A 20,345-nucleotide genomic window follows, 5' to 3' on the forward strand; every position below is an offset into this window, starting at 1 on the left:
GCAGCTGGCAAGCTGAGTCCAAGGCCAGATGATCACGTGTTCTAGCTTCCTTGAAGTGCCCAGGGGCCACGGAGGGCCACCCTCTGCCACAGGTAGCTGTTGCTGTGTGCTGTCTGATCCTGTAGGACAGAGTATCCTACTAATAAAAATCAGTAGGAATAAAGCTAACACCATTAGCCAATGAAAAAGGATGAAAGTATATCAGGAAAATACAAGAAAAATCTTTGCATCATTGAGTATACTGAATCACCTGGTTGGTTCCCATCCTTGTGGACACAGCAAATGCTTGATTTAGAAATGAGCGAATTTTCTCTGATGATTTTTATAGGCAATCTGTTCATCATTAGGGATTCAGAACCTGTCTTAGGCTGGGTTTTCTAGAGAAACAAAATCAATGAAGTATATATATAATGAGAGAGAAAGAGAGAGAGAGTTATATCAAGGAAATGGCTCACACGGTTGTAGAGGCTGGAAAGTCCCAAGTTCGTGGGTCATGCTAGAGGCTTCTCCTGACTCATGTAGCTGACGGGGCTGGCAAACCCAAGATCGGCAGGTCAGACAGCAGGCCTCTGGCTCACAGACTGCAGAGGCCTACGAATCCCAAGATTAGCAGGTGAGACAGCGGGCTGCTGGCTCACAGGCTGTGGAGGCTGACTGTCTTACTCATCAACTGCTGCTGTGACAGAAATACCACAAGTGGATGGCTTTAACAAACAGAAGTTTATTCTCTCACAGTCAAGTAGGCTAGAAGTCCAAACTCAGGGCGCCAGCTCCAGGGGAAGGTTTTCTCTGTCTGCTCTAGAAGAAGGTCCTTGTCATCAATCTTCCCCTGTTCTAGGAGTTTCTCCACGCAGGAACCCTGGGTCCTAAGGACACACTCTACTCTCGGTACTTCTTTCTTGGTGGTATGAGGTCTTTCCTTCTCTGCTAGCTTCCCTTTCATCACTTGTAAGATAAAAGGTGGTACAGGCCACACCCCAGGGAAACTCCCTTTACATTGGATCCGGGATGTGACCTTAGTAAAGGTGTTACAATCCTACCCTAATCCTCTTTTATGTAAAATTACAATCACAAAATGGAGGACAACCACACAATACTGGGAGTCATGGCCTAATCAAGTTGACACATATTTTTGGGGGACACAATTCAATCCATGGCACTGACAAATCCCAAGATGGGCAGGTAAGCTGCTAGCTCAAGTCCTGAGAACCGGAGGTCAGATGAGGAGCCAGCTGCAGGATCCAGAGTGAGCCAAAGCCTGTGAACTTTGCTAGAAAGTCCATATATACTGGATGCAGACCACACCTCCAAGGAAATCCCCTTTCAACTGACTGACTGCTCATAGCAGATTTCATCATGGAGGTGATTATGTTGTATCAGATCTCATTATGGAGGTGAGTACATCATTACACAGCTGCCAAATTACATCAAAACTGCCGAACCACTGAGAATCATGGCCCAGCCAAGTGGACACACAACCTTAACCATCACAGAACCCATTTCCTAGGAAGATCCTCCATGGAGCCACAGTCTCAGAGTCCTACGCTCAGGGCACCAAGGTTTCAATTTCCAGAGAGCACATTCTAGAAAGATGAGGTTGGCAAAGGTCACCAGCTCCCTTACGGGGGGCATGAGTTTGTCTATACCTTCCCATTGCCTGGGAGTGTCTCTCTGGGAGGAATCAGGTCAACAGCACCACCGACACAGAGCTATTCTGATGATAAAAGCTTTATATGGACATATACTGAATAAGAACATGATAAACAAAGAGGGAAGCTGAGGCTCAGCCAGGAAAGCTGTCACCAGGAACAAACTTGGAACTATTCAGGAGTGGTGTCAAACATTAACACCATATTTACAATTCTAATTTAGAACCTGGCCCTTTTTAAGTGCAGGAGAAGGCTGGAGGAGAAACCATGCATGAAATAAAAAAAAAGGCATATACACACTTACATAACTCCCACATTTACACACGTCTTTTGCCCACTGTCCCCATAAGGAACAATCAAACAAAGGAAAAGCCCAGTCACTGTATTTACTATGGACCTGTTATAGAAGCCCCAGGCAGGCTTGGAATCAAGGAGGCAGACTTCATTCTCCTTGGCCCCACTCACCCCAAACGATTTACTGAGGGAATGCTTGGGACACAGGCAGGGAACCCCCAGAAGAGGCAAGAGAATATACGGCTCACTGAGACATTATACACAAGGGCACTGGTTTCTCCAAGTACTTTCACACTTGATTCTTCACTAGGTTCTTAGCAGACCTCCAACGTGCAGCATCAGCGCTCAGCCAAGCCACGAGGCATAGAGGAAAGCTGTACCTCGATCCTGCGCGCACGGGGTCAGGGGCTTCATCCCATACAGTCACGCTCTCCTGCGCCAGCCCCGAGCATGTCCTCAAGGCCTGCGGCTGTTTGCTCTGTGGACAGCAGTTTGGGCTTTTTCCCTCCGCAGGTTCTCCACCGTTCCCTGTGGGCCCGAGACAGCTGCTCCGCGTGTGCGTGTAATTTACTGCTCCGCTGCTGCTGGCTCCTCCCCGGCCTCCGGCTTCTCAACCTGTGATTCGGGAGGAATCAGATACTGGACCTCCTCTGTGCTGATGGCAACTTTATCTGGCTGCAGCCACCTCTTGAAATGTTCCAAGGTGCTACAAAAGAGCAGGAGAAAAAGGGTGGCTGCATCAGACCGCGCCGATTCATCACCTAATGATGATCTCAGTTACTCAAATACTGCCTCCCCACCCACCACCGATCTCTTCCTACAGTTGTTTTTCTCTGCGAACGCGGGGCGAACAGCGATACTCCTCTGACAGCTGCGCTGCCTGGCGGCTCCGTGGCATAATTTACCCCCCAGTGGGCCCTTGGGCTGTTAAGCAGCACCAGGCTCCCTTCAGACACAGAGCCTCGGAAGCCCTGATGAGAAGAGCGGGAGAGCTCATGCCTCAGTCCTGTCTTTTTTCCCCTCAAAACTGGAGAGGGGAGAAATTGTCAAGGGTAGGAAACACTCAAATAAATATCAAATTATTAGTGAGGCAGAAACTTGAACATCTTTAAATCTCTTATACCTGAGGCAGTCTGGGGCTCAATTATACTTCCAGCACTCATTTGCACTGTGTGATTTTTTTTTGGTATGCTTTTCTGTGGGGTTTCTAGGTGTTTGCTTGTTCATCCTATAGCCAGTCTCCGAGATAGAAACATCTGAGCAGCGAGTGTTCCCCAAAAAGGAATGGCTCCCTTTGTCTGGATCTGTGGGGAGGGGGCAAGTATGAGTGTCAGGCTCAGTGATCCCCCTCCCACTTTCCTGAAGTACCCAGGATCCTCCACTCTAAAGCGATTAGACAGTCACAGCAAAATATAAATGACTAGAAATAATGTATGTCTCACTCTATGCTTGTCAATAGCACAAAGTCTTAAATCAAGACATAAAGCCATAACCAAAAGACTTTCAGACACCCATCACTGCTTGGGGGATTGTGGGTTGAGAGCTGGATTTCTCAGTCCATCACTTCTTGCCAAAAGCATACCATGAGGAAGGTCACCAACCTAGCCTTCATATACACGAAGACCCACACAATTTCAATGCAAAATGGCCTTTCTTAAAACATAAATTTTGAAGTTTGAAAACAAATGCAGATATATTGTTTCCTGATGCTTGCCCTGAACAACGATAAAAAGAAGCATTTCCACAGACGTAGGCTAGAGAGAACAAATCCAAACGCAGAGGGCAGCGAGCAGCTGAGGGACTCTAATGCCCACAGCTCGGGGGAATTGGGCGGGACAAGGGCATTTAACCTTCATCTACCACACTTTTCACAGAATGGTTAACATTAACTCTATAGAAAAGGTGTCACAATGTGTTGATAAACACATGGAAACATTAACCTGACTCTTGATCTGCTTTCAGAAAAGGAGAATTCCTGTCAGGAAAGCTGGTAATAGGGAATCCAAGGTCGAGAAGGGAGAGTGTTGACATGTCGTGGGGTTGTTAACCCATGTCGTAAAACAATACATGTACTAACTGTTTAATGAGAAACTATTTGTTCTGTAAACCTTCATCTAAAGTACAATAAAAAGAATTTTTTTAAAAAGAATTCCTACTTGAGAATTATGCAGGAGAAACTTTTATCTTTTCTTCTCAAAACGAGAGAGGAGGGAAATATTCAAGGGGAGAGAGACCGTAAGTAAATACTAAATTATTAGTGGGTCAGGAATCTGTGCAGCTTCAAATCTCCCGTGCCTGGGGCAGTCTGAGGCTCCATGAGGTTGAGCGTTTACGGATAGAGAAGAACAATATTTCTATGCTCTGAACTCTCAGAGGGCAGCTACCTTGCCTGCGAACCTACACTGCCTTCTGGAGGATCTGGGGCACGTTGATTCAGTATTTGAGATAATGTAAGTGAAAGTACATTGAAAAGTAAAATGTAACTATGAAGCTTTGTTCACATACTGTCCATGACTTCTGCGCAGCATATTCACGAGACACCGTGGGACTGGCAAAATCAGTGTTCACACAGAGAAACCTGTGAGAGGCGGAACTCCACGGGACCGTCTTGTTTTTCCAGGTCTCACCAGTTTTCCGCCTTTGACAGGTTGTAGTCACGACTTTTCTATCACCCACTATTTAGCAGAAAATATTTCACTTTTCCTGCTCCGACAGGTTTCTGCCTTCCACAGGTTCTGGCTTCTGCAGGTTTTACTATGTTTCAAACTTAGGCTAAGTCATATTACCCCAAGACCTTCTGTTAAAATTCAGGTTTTTACTCCCCCCATGCCAACTTCTTATTGTGAATAATTTCTTACCAACCTTTCAAACTCTGTTAAGAATAACGTTAATAATAGCTAACACTTATACAGTGCTTACCACATGCCAGGAACTGTTCTAACACATCACGCACAATAATTCATTTAACCCTCACATTTTATATGAAGCAAGAGCTGTTGCCCTCACTTGACAGAGAAGGAAACTGAGGCACAGAGAGGGTACTTCTCCAAGAACATACGAGGAGTAAGTGGTACGGCCACTTCCCTGAGCATGGCGCACCCTCCTGCTCTTTGTAGCAGAATGTCCCCCCACTTTCCGGCACCCTACCCCCTGCAGGTACTGTTCCAGGCTGCCTCCTTCCCTGGAAGAAACACCGCAGCCCACGGGGAGCTCAACGGCCTCTCAACGTCCAAAGCACTTTCTGTCACTTCCACCTATCTGGTTCTTCTCTCACGCTGCCATTACTGTTAAATATATCCAGGTACATGCATACTTCCTCTCTCCCCAAGCAGGTCTGAGGGGGAAAAAAAAACTGAGTCTAAAACCTCCTGACAGCCTCCTCTCCCCCATGGCATCAAGCACAGTGGCATTACACAGTGTATGCTTAATAAAGTCATTAATTTATTCCATACATATTCACTGGGGGCCCTGGTGGTGCAGTGGTTAAGCACGTGGCTGCTAACCAAAAGGTTGGTGGTTCAAACCCACCAGCCGCCCTGCAGGAGAAAAATGTGGCAGTCTTATTCCTTAAAGATTTACGCCTTGTAAACCTTATGGGGCAGTTCTACTCTGTCCTACAGGGGTCACTATGAGTTGGAATCAACTCGATGGCAGTGGGTTTGGGTTGGTGAAACATATCTACTGAGTGGTTACAATATGATAGAAGCTCTGTTAAGCAATGGAGATTCAGAGGTAAGAAGACAGAGTTCCAGCTGTTGACTGATTTCTACTTTCTCAAGTGAATTATGTACTTAAAAATGAAGACGCTGGTTCACCCTCAACTCTGTTCACTCTACGACCAAGATGTAGCCCAGGATATTAGCATTTTGGCAAAAATACCTTTTCTCAAAAATCTGCTGCTGAGCTGAAAGCAAACAGAGAACAACCTCACAAAGGTTGATTTCTGAGTTTTAGAGAAGAGCTGATGTTGGTATTAACTAATATCAGGACTCAGATGCCACTGTCCCTGGATTCTTTAGAGAAAGAGAAATGTCCTCTGTGAAACAGACTGTCACCTGGAACCGGACAGGGAATCAATTACCTCTCATCGGAATCGAGTCCATCCACAAAGAATTCTGATGCTAACTTCTCCTGGAGGAACCGATCCCAGCATTCCTTCTTGGCCTGGGCCAGGGTTCGAAGCATGTCCTTAGAGGTCACTTCCTGATTTAAACCTTTGATTCTTCTCAGTTTCTTTTCTAAAGAGAGAAGAAGTGGAATTTAACAAGGAAAGTGAGTAGGCAACAAACTTAAAATCTACAATGCAAAATGCCAACTTGAGATTTTCTCATCGATGAGTACATTCAGTTCCTCTGCAAAAGAGCTCATTTTTTAAGGAGGACATACATAGGGGAACAAACATTTTCCTTTTTTCTTCACACTGTCCTTACCCTGGATTTTATCAAATAAATGTTTAACCCCAGAAAAGGAAAAAGCCATAGGTTCTCATAAACAACCGATGGCATGTTTTCTTTGAAATCACAGAAGCCCGGCAGGTAGCTCTCTAAGGAATGCCTGTTTTCTCAGGCTGGACATGTGTATACTCTCATCTTCTCCCAGCTCCTTGGTCTCTCTGAGGAGCAAATGGTTTTTCTTTTTGTTACGGTGACATGAAGTGGTTTCCAACCCCCAAGAGAAAGAATTAGAGAAAATGATGACAGATCCAACGGTTCATCAGACACTAAACTTGACTTGATGAGAACTCAATAATAACAGACCTTTAAGATCTCTATGTGTGATTAGATTCTTGATTAAACAAAAAAGAATCTCCTAACATTTTTTTAAGTTGCTCAACTTCTGGCCTGGGTGATGGAGCCTAATGTCTCGCAATCCCTTTGAGAGTGGTCCATATGGCTTCGTGATGATAGACGTTTAATTATTCTTCTTTGCATTTTAAGTATAATTAGTGACGAGGTTTCCCCTTTTGAAGACTACAAGAAAGAGTTTCACCATCTACCTTAACTTCGTCTTGCCCTCAACTATAATACACGAGTAAATGATGGCTTTTTAGGGGGGTGGGGTGAGGAGGCTGGACATCAAAGCCCAGAACGAATAGAAACTATGATCTGCAATCCTGTTTTCATTTCTAAACAAGCCACACGAGCTAGCACCCAGTGATCAGAGCAATAAACACCTTCGGTTGCTGTAAGTCACCACCAGGAGCTCACCCATATAAAAAACCTACCGTTGTTAAGTATGTCAGGAGTTTGATTTTCTCCTGGAGGATACGAAAAGGGTTGTACAGGTCTCCTGTTGAATTGGCTAAGTTCTTAGCTGTTGCCCTTACCAGTGCATTCTCTTGGAAATAGGCTTATTTGGCAATAAAAACAATCTTCATGTTGTCTGGCCTTGGTTGTCAAGGTAGAAGGTGCCCTGGGCTGGAAAACGCCTTGCTCTCTCTGAGTGTACTGAGTCCGTGATCAGATTTGACCTAAGTCGGGCAGGCAGAAACAGGAGCCATTCCATATTCCCAATTCACCTGCCATTGTCTCCCAGTCTCTGCCACAGGCAACAGAAAGGAACTTGTAATTATTGTAACTGATTATAGAAAGGAGCAGTGGAGTTTTAACTTTCAGAACTAGTCTTCACTAGTCAAAATCACCATCTTCATGAAAGTGTCTTATGACCCCTGAGCAAATGGCACCAACAAGCCAAAGGATCTGGTTCTTTAGCTTTCTTGGACTATCGCTTTTTCTCCTTATCATCATTAAACAGATGCTCTGGCTACCACAGAACAGAATTTTCCACCAATGGCCATAGCTGCAAGCATTACTCTTATATCCTATCTTTGGTGGCTACACATTACACCCTCACGTTTTGCGTTATCCATCATTCCACCTGTATTTTTCTCATCTCTTTTTTCTCCAGTACATCATTAACAAAATTCCGTTGTTTGCCAGGATATTCTTAACAATCATGTCGGCTCTCTTCTGACTCTTCTTTCTGTCCTTCCTCAAAAGCTCCTTCTTCTTGAATTGCCTTTCCTTCTGCAAATAATTATTCCCAGGTTTGGTTTTGTGACATTCCCTGGGCCACATGGATAGGTCTCATGGATATTCAACAATAAAAGGATATCACAATTCCAAAAACTGGCCATCACTGCCCTAGACTGACATTTCTCTTTCCTCTAGCATGGGACAATCTAAATCTCTTTCCTGTGTTTGGAGCCGCTCCAGATTCTTAAACTTAAGGCCACGGGACACAGGACAGATGTGTTCACGGAATAATAAGTAAATAAAATGGCAAATGGGAGGCAGAATGAATTTTATTTTAACATGCTCCCAATTCAAACAATCAATCTATTTAATATGACAGTTTTTCAAACTGTAGCATCAGAAAACCACTGTAGCTCTGAGGCCATGACCTTCTCTTTTAGGATGGCATAAGGTTTGACACTTTTGAGTTATTTAAATAAATGAGTGATCAGTAGTTGGCAACAGTTCTATAGAACACCAAGAAAGAAAGCAGAATTTAGACAAAACAGTCAGAGGCAGGAGGTGACAGGCTGTTTTAAGGGATGTGGAAAGAAAGGGTAGCTCCTTCTCAACAATCTAACTTGGAACACCCCCTAAAATTACATCTGAGAAAAATACGTGGCAAGGACAAAAAAATAGAAAACCAAGTTTGATGTAACAGAATGTCAACATGCTTCCCTAAAACCACCAGCTTCTGATTTTAAAAAAATAAGAAAAAGCCATCTAACTTTACCTAAAAAAACCCATTGCTGTGGAGTGTATTCCGACTCATGGCAACCCTATAGGACAGAGTATACTGTCTTTGCAGAGGCACAACTGTACATCTTTCTCCCGTGATCTAACTTACCTAGAGATGCTAAATACACTTCTGAATCCTGCAAAGGGGCCCAGGGCTGTAGAGATGGCTGGACAGCCAAGTCAGCTGCCTCCTGCTGGCCTTCACCTGCAGGATACGAATCCACAAAGGAGTCTGAGAAAGCATTGTTGGCACCATCGTCTTGGTCAGGATTTGGCAGACAGGAACAGATTTCAGCCCAGAGGTCCCGGCCAGATCTTGTGGCTGTAGAGTCAAAGCTCTCAAACATTTTCATTTGGAACCTGAGTTGAAACACAGAAGCTCGAGTGAGTAAAGACTAGCTTTAAGGATACAGCCTAAGAGTGTGATACTCAGAAAATCTGTTTAATCATTGAAGGAAGGTGCTGTAATGGCCTTTTAAGAAGTTTCTTTTAACACAATGGATTCGTATGTAACAGGTAAAAACATGACAACAGGGGAACTTGGTTCCCCTTCTGGCTCTGGAATCACGTTGTTTTCATAAGGAAGTTTGTTTTAAAAAATGGAATTTCTAGGACATTTCCAGCATGGACAACCAGTCTGCACTTGTCTCCAAAGATTTCCAAAATGCAACCGCCTTGTTCTCAGCCCATTAAATTCTGTTTTCAGTACGGTAGACTAAAGGTCTTGCACATGAGGATAGTACAGTGCTGCCAGGTGACAAGTGCATCAGAGAGGATTTTCGTAAGACAAGAGCCCATGTTCTCATTACATACAGAAACTAGGCTATATGCCCTATGCTCTTGTTTTAATAGAAACACTGAAAATAGGCATTTTCACCATTTACAGATGAAGAAACTGAGGATCGGAGGGGTAACCTGCCCAAGGGCACAATACTTATACATAATGAATCCTTGATTGGAAACCAGACCTGTGCTACTTCCAAATCCATGTTTTTACCCAACACCATGCTGCCTGCTTGGGAAATTATACCGAAAGCGGCCCAAGCAGCTATGCACACAGTCTGGGGGCTTTTTATAACTATTTAGGCTTATAAGATGGGTTGACACCTTTCGGGAGGGATCTTTAGGATCAGGAAGGCTGCCTGAGGTAATGTCTGAATAATTCCAGGAGAGTTCAGCCAGCTGCAAGGGCCCGGAAGTAAAAGGCACAGATATGTCACCGCGGCCCGGGTGAACTGATGCCAGGGGCCAGAACGAGCTCCCACCCTCTCCCCTTGAAGTCATTTGAACCCATCCAAATCACAAATCCCCAGGGCGTCCAGAACCGCGCAGAGAACCCGTGCGTCCTGATGCCGGGCCTCAGTCACTCTGGCCTCAATCAAGGTCTGGACAGGCGGTATGAGTCAGGCCCCGAGGCTTCCCTGTGGGCCAGGCCGTAGCAGGGGATACAAGACGCTGGGTACCTGGGCCCCTCCTCACCTACCCTAAGCGGCAGCCAGCAGCCCGCAAACGCTCAACTCAGCTCCTTAGCTTGCAGCAGGGAGGAAACGGGGAGGGGCGGAGTCTCCGAGTGACGCATCCCGAGAGCCCCCCAATCACCGACCGAATCGGCGATGTTCTGTACGTCGATTGGCCGAAAGGAACTCAGCTGGGTGAGGAAGCGAAGAGCCGAGAGCAGAGAAACGGTGGGCGGGGCTGTTGTTGCCGCGAAACGGTGTAGTCACGTGGCTGCAGTCCCTTCTCTCGCTAAAGCTGGGCTGTTACCACGTACATTGATGGGTCCGTGTGCACGAGTAGCGCGCCCACAACCCTCTCTGCTTGAGTAAGCAAACCTGGACATTTTTTTGGTCCCATGAACTTCAGTTTATCCGCTCGGCAATTCTCTGGGCAGCTGTTTGTCCCGAAAATTTCACCCCTTCGCTACCCAAGTTATGCCAGCCCCTTAGATGGGGAAGGAAACTACTTCTGTTTCTACTCTCACAGGAGATCAATGTCCCATTCACGGAGTTATGAAACTTTCCCTCAGTCATTGGTCAGCACAAGGAGCCCTGGTGGCACAATGGTTAAGCGGTTGGCTGCTAACGGAAAGGTTGGTATTTGAACACACCCAGTGGCTCTGCCGGAGAAAGACCTGGTGATCTGCTCCTGTAAAGATCACAGCCTAGAAAACCCTGTGGGACAGTTCTACTCTGTTACGTGGCACCTAACAGCAGCAACATCATTGGTCAACAGAGAGCAAGCTCCTGTTGTGTTCTAGGCATTGTGTTAAGCGTTAAGTGGGAATTCAAGACAGATAGACTTGGTATTGATTTAGGAGATAATACTGGAGCCCTAACTCCCTGTCCTTGAGCACAGAGACTGCAACCCAGCTGGCGCTGGACTCAAGGACTCGCAAGGACACATCAGCTGGGCCCTGAGGTATAAAGACGATAGCTAGCACAATGTTGGAAAACATCTTTTGGAGAACTTTTCACATAAACAAATCATAAACTGAACACAAAAGACCCACATACTTTCCACTCTTATCTTTTTTTATTAACCTTTAGTGAATAGTAAGATTTGTTGGACCAGTGAAGACCCACCCTCCTGACTGTCCTTACTGAAACCTGTACCAATGATTGTTAAGAAAAGCAATTCAAAATGTAGGATCACAGTGTCTAGTCAATCTGTGAAAAGGTGAAGCTTTCAATGGTTTTGCCCATTTGTAATGTTAATATATGCTGATGATTCTGTAATATTCCTTGGACTCGGGCAGACATGGCTGTGGCAGCATGCTTGTCCATTTTCCCACTTTGTCTATTCTGTAACATTACTTATACTTGGGCAGACATGCTTGTCCATTTCCAACTTTTGCCTCTTTGAATATATGCTGAATAAAACCTTTCTTTTTCCTTTACTAACCTCTGTGATGTTTTTCCCCTACAACAGTGTTGACTACGCAGAGACATTCGATTGTGTAGATTATAACAAAATATGGATAACAATGTGAATAATGGGAATTCCAGAACATTAATTGTGCTCATGCAGAATGCATACATAGAACAAGAGGCAGTCATTCCACCAGAACAAGGGGATACTGGTTGGTTTAAAATCAGAAAAGGTGTGTATCAGGGTTGTATCCTTTCACTATACTTATTCAATCTGTACTCTTAGCAAATAATCCAAGAAGCTAGACTATATCAGAAGAACACACATCAGGATTGGAAGAAGACTCATTAACAACCTGCAATATGCAGATGACACAACCTTGCTTGCTGAAAGGGAAGAACTTACTGATGAAGATCAAAGACTACAGCTTTCAGTATGGATTGCACATCAACATAAAGAAAAATCCTCACAACTGGACAAATAAGCAACATCATGATAAATGGAGAAAATATTGGAGTTTCATGCTTTTTTTACTTGGATTGAAAATCAGTGCCCATGGAAGCGGCAGTTAAGAAATCAAACGATGTATTGCATTGGGCACTGCTGCAAAAGACCTCTTTAAAATCTTAAAAAGCAAATATGTCACTTTGATGACTAAGGTGCGCCTGACCCAAGCCATGGTCTTTTCAATGGCTGCATATGCATGTGAAAGCTGGACAATGAGTAAGGAAGACCAAAGAAGAATTGACACATTTGAATGATGGTGTTGGCGAAGAATATTGGATATACTATGGACTGCCAGAAGAACAAACAAATCTGTCTTGGAGGAAATACAGCCAGAATGCTCCTTAGAAGCAAGGATAGCAAGATTTTGTCTTCCTTACTTTGAACACATTGTCAGGAGGGACAATCCCTGGAGAAGGATGCCATGGTTGGTAAAGTAGAGGGTCAGCAAAAAAGAGGAAGACCCTCAACAAGATGGATTGCCACAGTGGCTGCAACAGTGGGCTCAAACATACCTACTATTGTGAAGATGGCCAGTACTGGGCAATGTTTCGTTCTGTTATATGTAGGGTCTACATGAGTAGGAGATGACTTGAGGACACCTAACAAGACTGAGAACACCTAACAAGAGCAGCAACAACATGGGTCCCAGAGAGCCTTACCGCCTGGGGAGGGATGTGCCATGGAGGCAGACAAGTTTACAAATAACAGCAAAGAGTTATGGAGGATATGACGGAATTGTGGGCAGATTACATAAGGAGAGAATGGTCATAGGAGGTGTGTGTCAGAAAGGCTTTTTAAAAGGAGATGACCTTTGATATCCCTCAGGAGATATCAGCACTTTCACTGAGATGCAACCACTCCCCCTTGCTCCCAACTTCCAAGGCAGGTTACCCTCTGCCAAAGAGATATATGATGAAGGACATCAGCCAACCTTCAGGAGAAGTAACTTGACAGATGATATAGTCTCTAGATATGCCTAAATCCAGTCAGTGTGGCTATGGTGTTAACAACTGATGTGAAAGGCATATTTGGAGTGACTCAGTTGCTTAGTTTTATAAGCATTCTTAGAGAGGCTATGCAAATAGAAGGTTATGGAAAGCAAGGAGGTTAGAAAACAAAGGGCCAAATAATAGGCAAGATTTTAGCAGTGCTTACTCATAGAGAGAAGCCCTGGTGGCGTAGTGGTTAAGCATTTGGCTGCAAACCGAAAGGCCGGCAGTTCAAATCCACCAATTGCTCCTTAGAAACTCTATGAGGCAGTTCTACTCTGTCCTATAGGGTCGAATCAACAGCTTTTTAAAAAAAACTCATAGAAAGACGTGAATCTGGTGGCATCTGGTTCATAGAAAGGGACACTGGTGTAGGTTATGGGTGCTTAATCAAGCTACTGTCTGGCCTCATGACTCACTTATGGTCTTTTCTCTGATTTCACTCCCACCAAACTCCTGATTTCAAATTTGGTCTTCATACCAGGATGAGGTTACCTTTGACTATGGGCACAAATAGCCCAGTCACTGGAAAACTACATTTATAATTTAAACTTACACTTGTAAATTAACAAATTGACACCCTTACTGACTTGCCCATGTCCTGAGTTTGATTAGTATGTGTGCCGAAGAAATTCAACCCAGATCCTGGACTTGCAAAACTGAGAACAAGATCCTAAGCCATGGTAATCTCCCTCTGCCCAAGGACTTCTCACATGAGGAGGCCATGTGAGGGCAGCCAGCAGCCCTTTATCTTGGACACTCCTTTAACTACAGTGTGATTAACACTAATATATATATGCCATTAACATGACTATATATATAACAATATATCTACCTATATCCATATATCTATCTATCTACCTGTCTATCTGTCTTAGCCATCTAGTGCTGCTATAGCAGAAATAGCACAAGTCGGTGGCTTTAACAAAGAGAAATTGATTTTCTCACAGTCTAGTAGGCTAGAAGTCCACATTCAGGGCATCAGCTCCAGGGGAAGGCTTTCTCTCTCTGTCGGCTCTAGAGGAAGGTCCTTCTTGTCAATCTTCTCCTGGACTAGGAGCTTCTCCACGCAGGAACCCCAAGTCCGAAGGACACGCTCTGCTCGCAGTGCTTCTTTCTTGGTGGTATGAGGTCCTCTCTGCTAGCTTCCGTTTCCTTTTTATCTCTTGAGAGATAAAAGATGGTGAAGGCCACACCCCAGGGAAACTCCCTTTATATTGGATCAGGGATGTGACCCGGGTAAGGGTGTTACAATCCCACTCTAATCCTCTTTAATGCAAAATTACAAAATTACAGGGACACAATTCAATTCATGACACTATCTATCTATCTGTCTGTCTGTCTATCTATCTATAACCTCAACCAGTGTAGTCCTTCATTGAGATTATGACTTTCTGGCCTCTGTATTTCCAGAGCCAAGCAATGCCTGGTAATGTTCAAAAAATGTTTGGTGTGTGAATGTGTGAACTCATAGCCAGGGACCACGCTGAACTGGAGCTAGACCTCATGATTCCTCCATTAGTCCCTTCTCCATGTTGTAATCAGGGTGATCCTTTTGGAATGGAGATCTGATCATATCACATACACACAGGCACAACTCTTTCCCATTGCTCTTAGAAGATTTAAATTCTTTTTATAGTAAATCAATCAGAGTTCTTAGTTCAAACAACCTAACTCGTTCTAGCTCTGAATCCCAGACTCGTATATTCAACTGCCTATACAACATCTCCACTTGGTTACCTAATATACATTTTGAACTTACTGTGTTCAAAACCCATCTCCTGATCTTATGTCCCAAACCTGTTCCATTCACAGTCAGCCCCATTTCAGTTAATAGACACTCCATTGTTCTAATTGCTCAGGCCCAAAACACTGGAGTCAGCCTCCACTGCTTTCCTTCTTACTTTCCTCGTGTCATGTACCTGTTCTCAGAGGCCTTGGCTTCCCTTGATTTGGACCTTTTTCTGAGGTTATTCTCCAGTCTTCTTATGAATTCTGTGGGCACTAATATCCCGTCAATAATTCTCTCTCTGATGAAGTTAACCAGAGTTGGTTTCAGCCTTTTTCATTTAAGATCCCTGACAAGCACAGCTTCTGATCCACTTGCAGTTTTCATCTTAGGATTGGAACACATGAGAGGTAAATGGGAGATATCGAATTCTTCTCATGCTGTCAGGAGGAAGCATATATGTGAAAATATTGCTTCTGGTGATGGTGTTTTTTAAAATATATCACAGCTTTATTGAGATATAATTTACGTATCATAATAGTTACCCTTTTAAAGTGTACAGGTCAGTGTTTTTCAGTACATTCAACCCTCATTCAGGAGGTTCTTACCACCACCACCCCCCGCCCCGCTTTTAAATAAAGTTCCTTTCAAGAGTTTCTCCAGACCCAAAGGACTTTGAGCATACCCTACATAGGATCTACAGGATCAACTCCTGCCATGGTTTTTACAGAGCTATCCCAAGGTTTCCTTTATGAAACAACGTCTGATTTGACATAAGTAGATCTCAACATACTAATTCTTTGGTAGGAGAGCATTTGCTTAAGGTTGTCCGAAGAGGAAAGGATGGACTTTTGGTAGAGTCATCTTTACAGCCTCTCAACTCGCCACTCAACACAACTCACTCACTTAGCCACAGTTCACGGCTCGGCACTGAGCCTCACTGATTGGCTGGCGCCAAGTGACGTCCTCAGATCGCGACCCAGGAGTGGCAGCCGAGCAGGTTATGAGGCTGGGTGGCTGCCAGTGGCTCCCTTTTCTTGGGCAGTGGTGCTTCGCGCTTTGGCGCTGCAGGTTGACTAGAACGCGGGGTCGTTTTAAGGGCCCAATGGCGGAAACACTCCCGATTGGGGCCGAAGTAGTGGGAGGGCTGAAGGCTCCAGCTGAGCAGAACGGAGACGCGGGGAGCCGGGAGCCGTCGGGCCCTGGAGTAGAGCTGGCCCCGGGGAGCGGGGAGCATGCCGTGGCTGTAACCCCAGGCCCAGGCAAGCGAAAAAAGCGGCGAGGCGCGACTGGGGAGCGTATCGTGCCGCCCCCGAAGAAACGGCGGGCTGGGGTGAGCTTCGGCGACGAGCACTTTGCAGAGACCAGCTATTACTTCGAGCGTGGCCTGCGCAAGGTGCGCCCCTATTACTTCGACTTCCAGACCTACTGTAAAGGCCGCTGGGTGGGCCACAGCTTGCTGCACGTCTTCAGCACCGAGTTCCGAGCCCAGCCCCTGGCCTACTATGAGGCCGCGGTCCGTGCCGGGCGCCTGCACCTCAACGAGGAGCGGGTCCAGGACCTCAGCATCGTGCTCAAGGTGGAGTCCTGATCAGGGGTGGCAGGGAGCGGAGGAGAAAAGGGGATATGGTTTTTTCAGAGTTATCAGGACATAGGTACTGGGGTAAAACCGTGGGAATTCTGAAGCAGCCTCGCTTACACTTGAACACTTTAAGCAAATAGCCTCTCTGTGCTTCAAAACCCAGCGCATTTACCCCTGCCATCAAAGTGGCTTCCTTGTTTCCAAGGGCGAGCAGTCAGTTTTCCTCGTTGGAATTCTCGTAGCTCCTTTTATGCACTGCCTTGCAGCTCTGGCACTGATCACTTTCTACCTTGCGTTGTAGCTCTTTAGTACAAATAGTAATAACAGCGGCTGTCACTTTTGTCTCCTTACAGAGAGTTAAGCATTTTATGTAGGTTGAACTTTAATTCATTTCATTTTAATGACAACCTTGTGGGGGTAGATATTGCCACCCCATTTTACCTGGGAAGAAACAGGCTCAAAGAGGTAATGTCACCCCCAAAGCCTGTATTCTTATAAGTAGAACTTAAACTATTTACCGTAGAGCCTGATATGCAATGGAATTGTGCGATGTCAGAGATAAAGACTAGAATTGTCAAGTCCAGTGTTTTGTTGTCGTTCCCCCCACCCCCCCGCCTTTTTAAATTCCATCACAGCTAAGAGGTACCAGACACTCTTGTCAGTAACACTGGCTCACCACGGATGTGAGGAGAAACAAGAAGATTCCAGAATTTGAGGAATGGGTGGTTTGAATCCCCTCTTCCACCCCAATTTTGAAAATATAGATCTGGTCTAACCCTCACATTTTACAGATAAAGCAATGGAGACCTAAGAGATTTGTCTAACAGTGTGCAGTGAGCTTGTGGCAAATCCAGGTCTAGAGCCCAGATCTGTGGACTTACAGCTCTGTGTTCTTTGTTCAAGGTCACAACGAGTGAAGATTTACGAAGTTTTTTTCCTCCATTTTTTTAATTGACTTTTAAAATAAAATTTTACTGTAGAGAAAATAAAAATACCCACCCCACTGCCGTCGAGTCTGTTCCAACTCATAGCGACCTTATAGGACAGAGTAGAGCTGCCCCCACAGGGTTGCCAATGTTGTAAATCTCGATGAAAGCAGACTGCCACGTCTTTCTCCTGCAGAGCAGCTGGTAGGTTCAAACCACCAGCCTTTCAGTTAGCTGATGAATGCTTAACCGCTGCACCACCAGGGCCCCTTAAAATAAAAATAAGCAAACCCAAAAAACATTCATAATCCCACCACCCAGAGATATCACCATTAACATTTTTGTGTACCATATTTTTGGCGAATAACATGCCGATGTAAATAACACACGCACATGCATGGCTTGCATACGGCCTAGGAAAATAATGCATGAGGGAGTTAGGCGGTTGGCACAAAATTTATAATGTGTGTGTTATTTGCGTAAAAATATGGTATACCTTAGAACTTTTTCAGTGCCTGCTATCTGCCTGTGTGTTTGTCTGTGTTCTTACATACAAAGTGAGATCACACTACACACATGCTTTTTCTGCTTAAGGATGTACTGTGAACATTCTTCCGTGTCAATAAGTATACCTCTGTGTCATCATTTAGCTGCGTGGTGTTCCATTTACCTCTTGGCGGGTGTGTACTTTAACATTTGGGCCAGGAACAGGGGAAGCTGGGTGTGAGGCTGACTGAATCCAGGCTGTTGGCCCCCCGGGCCGACTGGCTGCCTTGTCTTTGGCAGGACAACGACTTCTTGCGGAACACGGTGCACAGGCATGAGCCACCAGTCACAGCAGAGCCTGTCCGCCTACTAGCTGAGAATGAAGACGTGGTAGTTGTGGACAAGCCTTCCTCCATTCCTGTCCACCCCTGTGGCCGCTTTCGACACAATACGGTCATCTTCATCCTTGGCAAAGAGCACCAACTCAAAGAGCTACACCCACTGCATCGGCTTGACCGCCTTACCTCGGGGGTGCTCATGTTCGCCAAGACAGCTGCTGTGTCTGAGAGAATTCACGAGCAGGTTCGGGACCGGCAGGTGAGCCAGGTTCTTCTACTATAGGCCACTTCCTGGCCCACAAATGCCCTGTGTCAAAGGACATCACTGAGTTCCAGATCGGAAATGGGTCTATATGTTAATCTGGCCAAACTTCCCACCTTCAGGAGGTCAACACCTAAAGTACCAAAGGCAGGTTAAGTGTGTCATGTTTCAAAAGCTCTTTAGAAATGATGTCCACTGCCTGTCTTGGTAGTTTGCAAAAAGTGAAAGTTCTAAAGCGCTGACAGCAGAGTTTTTACGATTGTGGGGCAAACCTGCTTAGTGAACAGACTCTGGGGGAGGTTGGAAGAGCTTAGGTAGAAGAGTTTAATAGTAGTGATTGGGGTCTGAAGCTCGTAATTCCGCATCTGGAGTGTAATACATTTATTGAGTGCTTACTGTATACCAGGCTTGGTGCCAGGGACGTTAGAGCCTAACGTACTGAAGCCCTATGAGGGAAATGCTTTTCTAAGCTCACACTTTCTAGATGAGTTAGTGGCGCTTGAAGAGGTTGCGTAATGTGCCCAGGACCACACGGCGGGCGTATGGTAGTGTCGGGCCTTGAATCCTCTTCTTTCTGACACCGGTGCATTCCTAATCACTCCGTGGAGAGCCTGGGCTTCAGGAGTCCAGGCTTTGTGCTGACTTTCTCCCCGTTCTTCCTGTGCAGTTGGAGAAGGAGTATGTGTGCCGGGTGGAGGGGGAGTTCCCCACCGAGGAAGTGACCTGCAAGGAGCCCATCCTCGTGGTGTCTTACAAGGTGGGGGTGTGCCGTGTGGATCCCCGGGGCAAGCCCTGTGAGACGGTGTTCCAGAGACTGAGCTACAACGGCCACTCCAGTGTGGTGCGGTGTAGGCCGCTCACAGGCCGCACCCACCAGATCCGAGTCCACCTCCAGTTCCTGGGCCACGCCATCCTCAACGACCCTATCTATAACTCAGTCGCCTGGGGCCCCTCCCGCGGCCGGGGCGGCCACATTCCCAAGACAGATGAGGAACTGCTACGGGACCTGGTAGCCGAACACCAGGCCAAACAGAGCCTGGATGTGCTGGATCTCTGTGAGGGCGACGTGCCCTCGGGACTCACGGGTCCTACAGACCCCTCCTCAGAGCTGGGCAAGGGCGGCCAGGAAGAGTTGGCTACAGCTGCTTGGAAGATGTACCGAGCACGTGAGGCAGCCCCTCAGGATCTGCACACACTGGCCTTGGCACCTGGGGATGGAGCTGAAGCAGATGTTGTAAATCAGGAGACAGACCCCCTCTGTGCAGAGTGCCGGTTGGTGCGGCAGGACCCTTTGCCCCAGGACCTCGTGATGTTCCTGCACGCCCTGCGCTATAAAGGGCCAGACTTTGAATACTTTTCACCCATGCCTGCCTGGGCACAGGATGACTGGCAAGAAGACTGAGAGCTGTGGCCAATGGAGGGGTTCCTTCTTGGGTTGGGGCAGAGATGGGGCATAGGGGTAAGGGCTGACTCCATAGGCTGGTACTCAGGGTCTCTGCAGGAGGGAGGTTGGGCCCTAAAGGCACCTGTTCATACTACCTCCTTTCTTCCAGCTAAAGTTTGGGGACTTGTGTGGTTTGTAAATACATTCCTTCTTTTTAACACCTCAAGTGTCTGGTTTTCTTACTGCTTGTTGCTTTTTTATTTAATTGAGGTAAAATTCGCATAGCATAAAATTAATCATTTTAAAGCATACAATTCGGTGGTATTTAGTACATTCACAGTGTTGTCCAACCACTGCCTCTGTCTAGTTCCAAAACATTGTCACCACCCATCAAGCTTTCACTCGCCATTCCCTTCCGCCTTGCCCTGGCAGCCACTAATCTGCTTTGTTTCCATGGATTTGCCTATTGTGGACACTTCATATAAATGGAATCATGCAATACGTGGCCTTTTGTGTCTGGCTTTCATTTAGCATAATGATTTTGAGGTTCATCCATGTTGTAGCATGTATCAGTCCTTA

The 20,345-nt window shown here is 45.8% G+C and overlaps 2 protein-coding genes across 2 annotated transcripts; one reads left to right on the plus strand and one right to left on the minus strand.

Moving 5' to 3' along the window:
* Nucleotides 1-1,712: 1,712 nt before the first annotated feature.
* CCDC32 (coiled-coil domain containing 32) lies at nt 1,713-10,235 on the minus strand. Its single transcript, XM_004380633.2, has 4 exons — nt 10,179-10,235; nt 8,805-9,055; nt 6,025-6,181; nt 1,713-2,649 (listed from the first exon to the last, which is right to left on the minus strand). Exons 2-4 carry the CDS (start codon nt 9,046-9,048, stop codon nt 2,511-2,513), a joined length of 540 nt encoding a protein of 179 aa, XP_004380690.1. The 5' UTR covers nt 9,049-9,055; nt 10,179-10,235; the 3' UTR covers nt 1,713-2,510.
* Nucleotides 10,236-15,677: 5,442 nt separating this feature from the next.
* Nucleotides 15,678-20,072, plus strand: RPUSD2 (RNA pseudouridine synthase domain containing 2). The gene is made up of 3 exons (XM_004380723.2): nt 15,678-16,367; nt 18,083-18,379; nt 19,050-20,072. The coding sequence occupies exons 1-3, from the start codon at nt 15,792-15,794 to the stop codon at nt 19,782-19,784; spliced, it is 1,608 nt and encodes a 535-aa protein (XP_004380780.2). The 5' UTR covers nt 15,678-15,791; the 3' UTR covers nt 19,785-20,072.
* The last annotated feature ends 273 nt before the right edge of the window (nt 20,073-20,345 follow it).

This window comes from Trichechus manatus, unplaced genomic scaffold, assembly GCF_000243295.1.
Source record: "Trichechus manatus latirostris isolate Lorelei unplaced genomic scaffold, TriManLat1.0 scaffold00076, whole genome shotgun sequence".
Classification (NCBI taxonomy): Eukaryota; Metazoa; Chordata; class Mammalia; order Sirenia; family Trichechidae; genus Trichechus; species Trichechus manatus.

What these genes read in the sequence shown, in the direction of transcription:
- CCDC32 (XM_004380633.2), bottom strand. Translation starts at nt 9,048, where the DNA reads ATGAAAATGTTTGAGAGCTTTGACTCTACAGCCACAAGATCTGGCCGG. An exon ending in AGTGTATTTAGCATCTCTAG is followed by an intron (nt 6,182 to 8,804) that starts GTAAGTTAGATC and finishes TTCTCTCTTTAG; the next exon opens with AAAAGAAACTGAGAAGAATC. An exon ending in GGACTCGATTCCGATGAGAG is followed by an intron (nt 2,650 to 6,024) that starts GTAATTGATTCC and finishes GCTCTTTTGTAG; the next exon opens with CACCTTGGAACATTTCAAGA.
- RPUSD2 (XM_004380723.2), top strand. Translation starts at nt 15,792, where the DNA reads ATGAGGCTGGGTGGCTGCCAGTGGCTCCCTTTTCTTGGGCAGTGGTGC. An exon ending in ACCTCAGCATCGTGCTCAAG is followed by an intron (nt 16,368 to 18,082) that starts GTGGAGTCCTGA and finishes TGTCTTTGGCAG; the next exon opens with GACAACGACTTCTTGCGGAA. An exon ending in AGCAGGTTCGGGACCGGCAG is followed by an intron (nt 18,380 to 19,049) that starts GTGAGCCAGGTT and finishes CTTCCTGTGCAG; the next exon opens with TTGGAGAAGGAGTATGTGTG.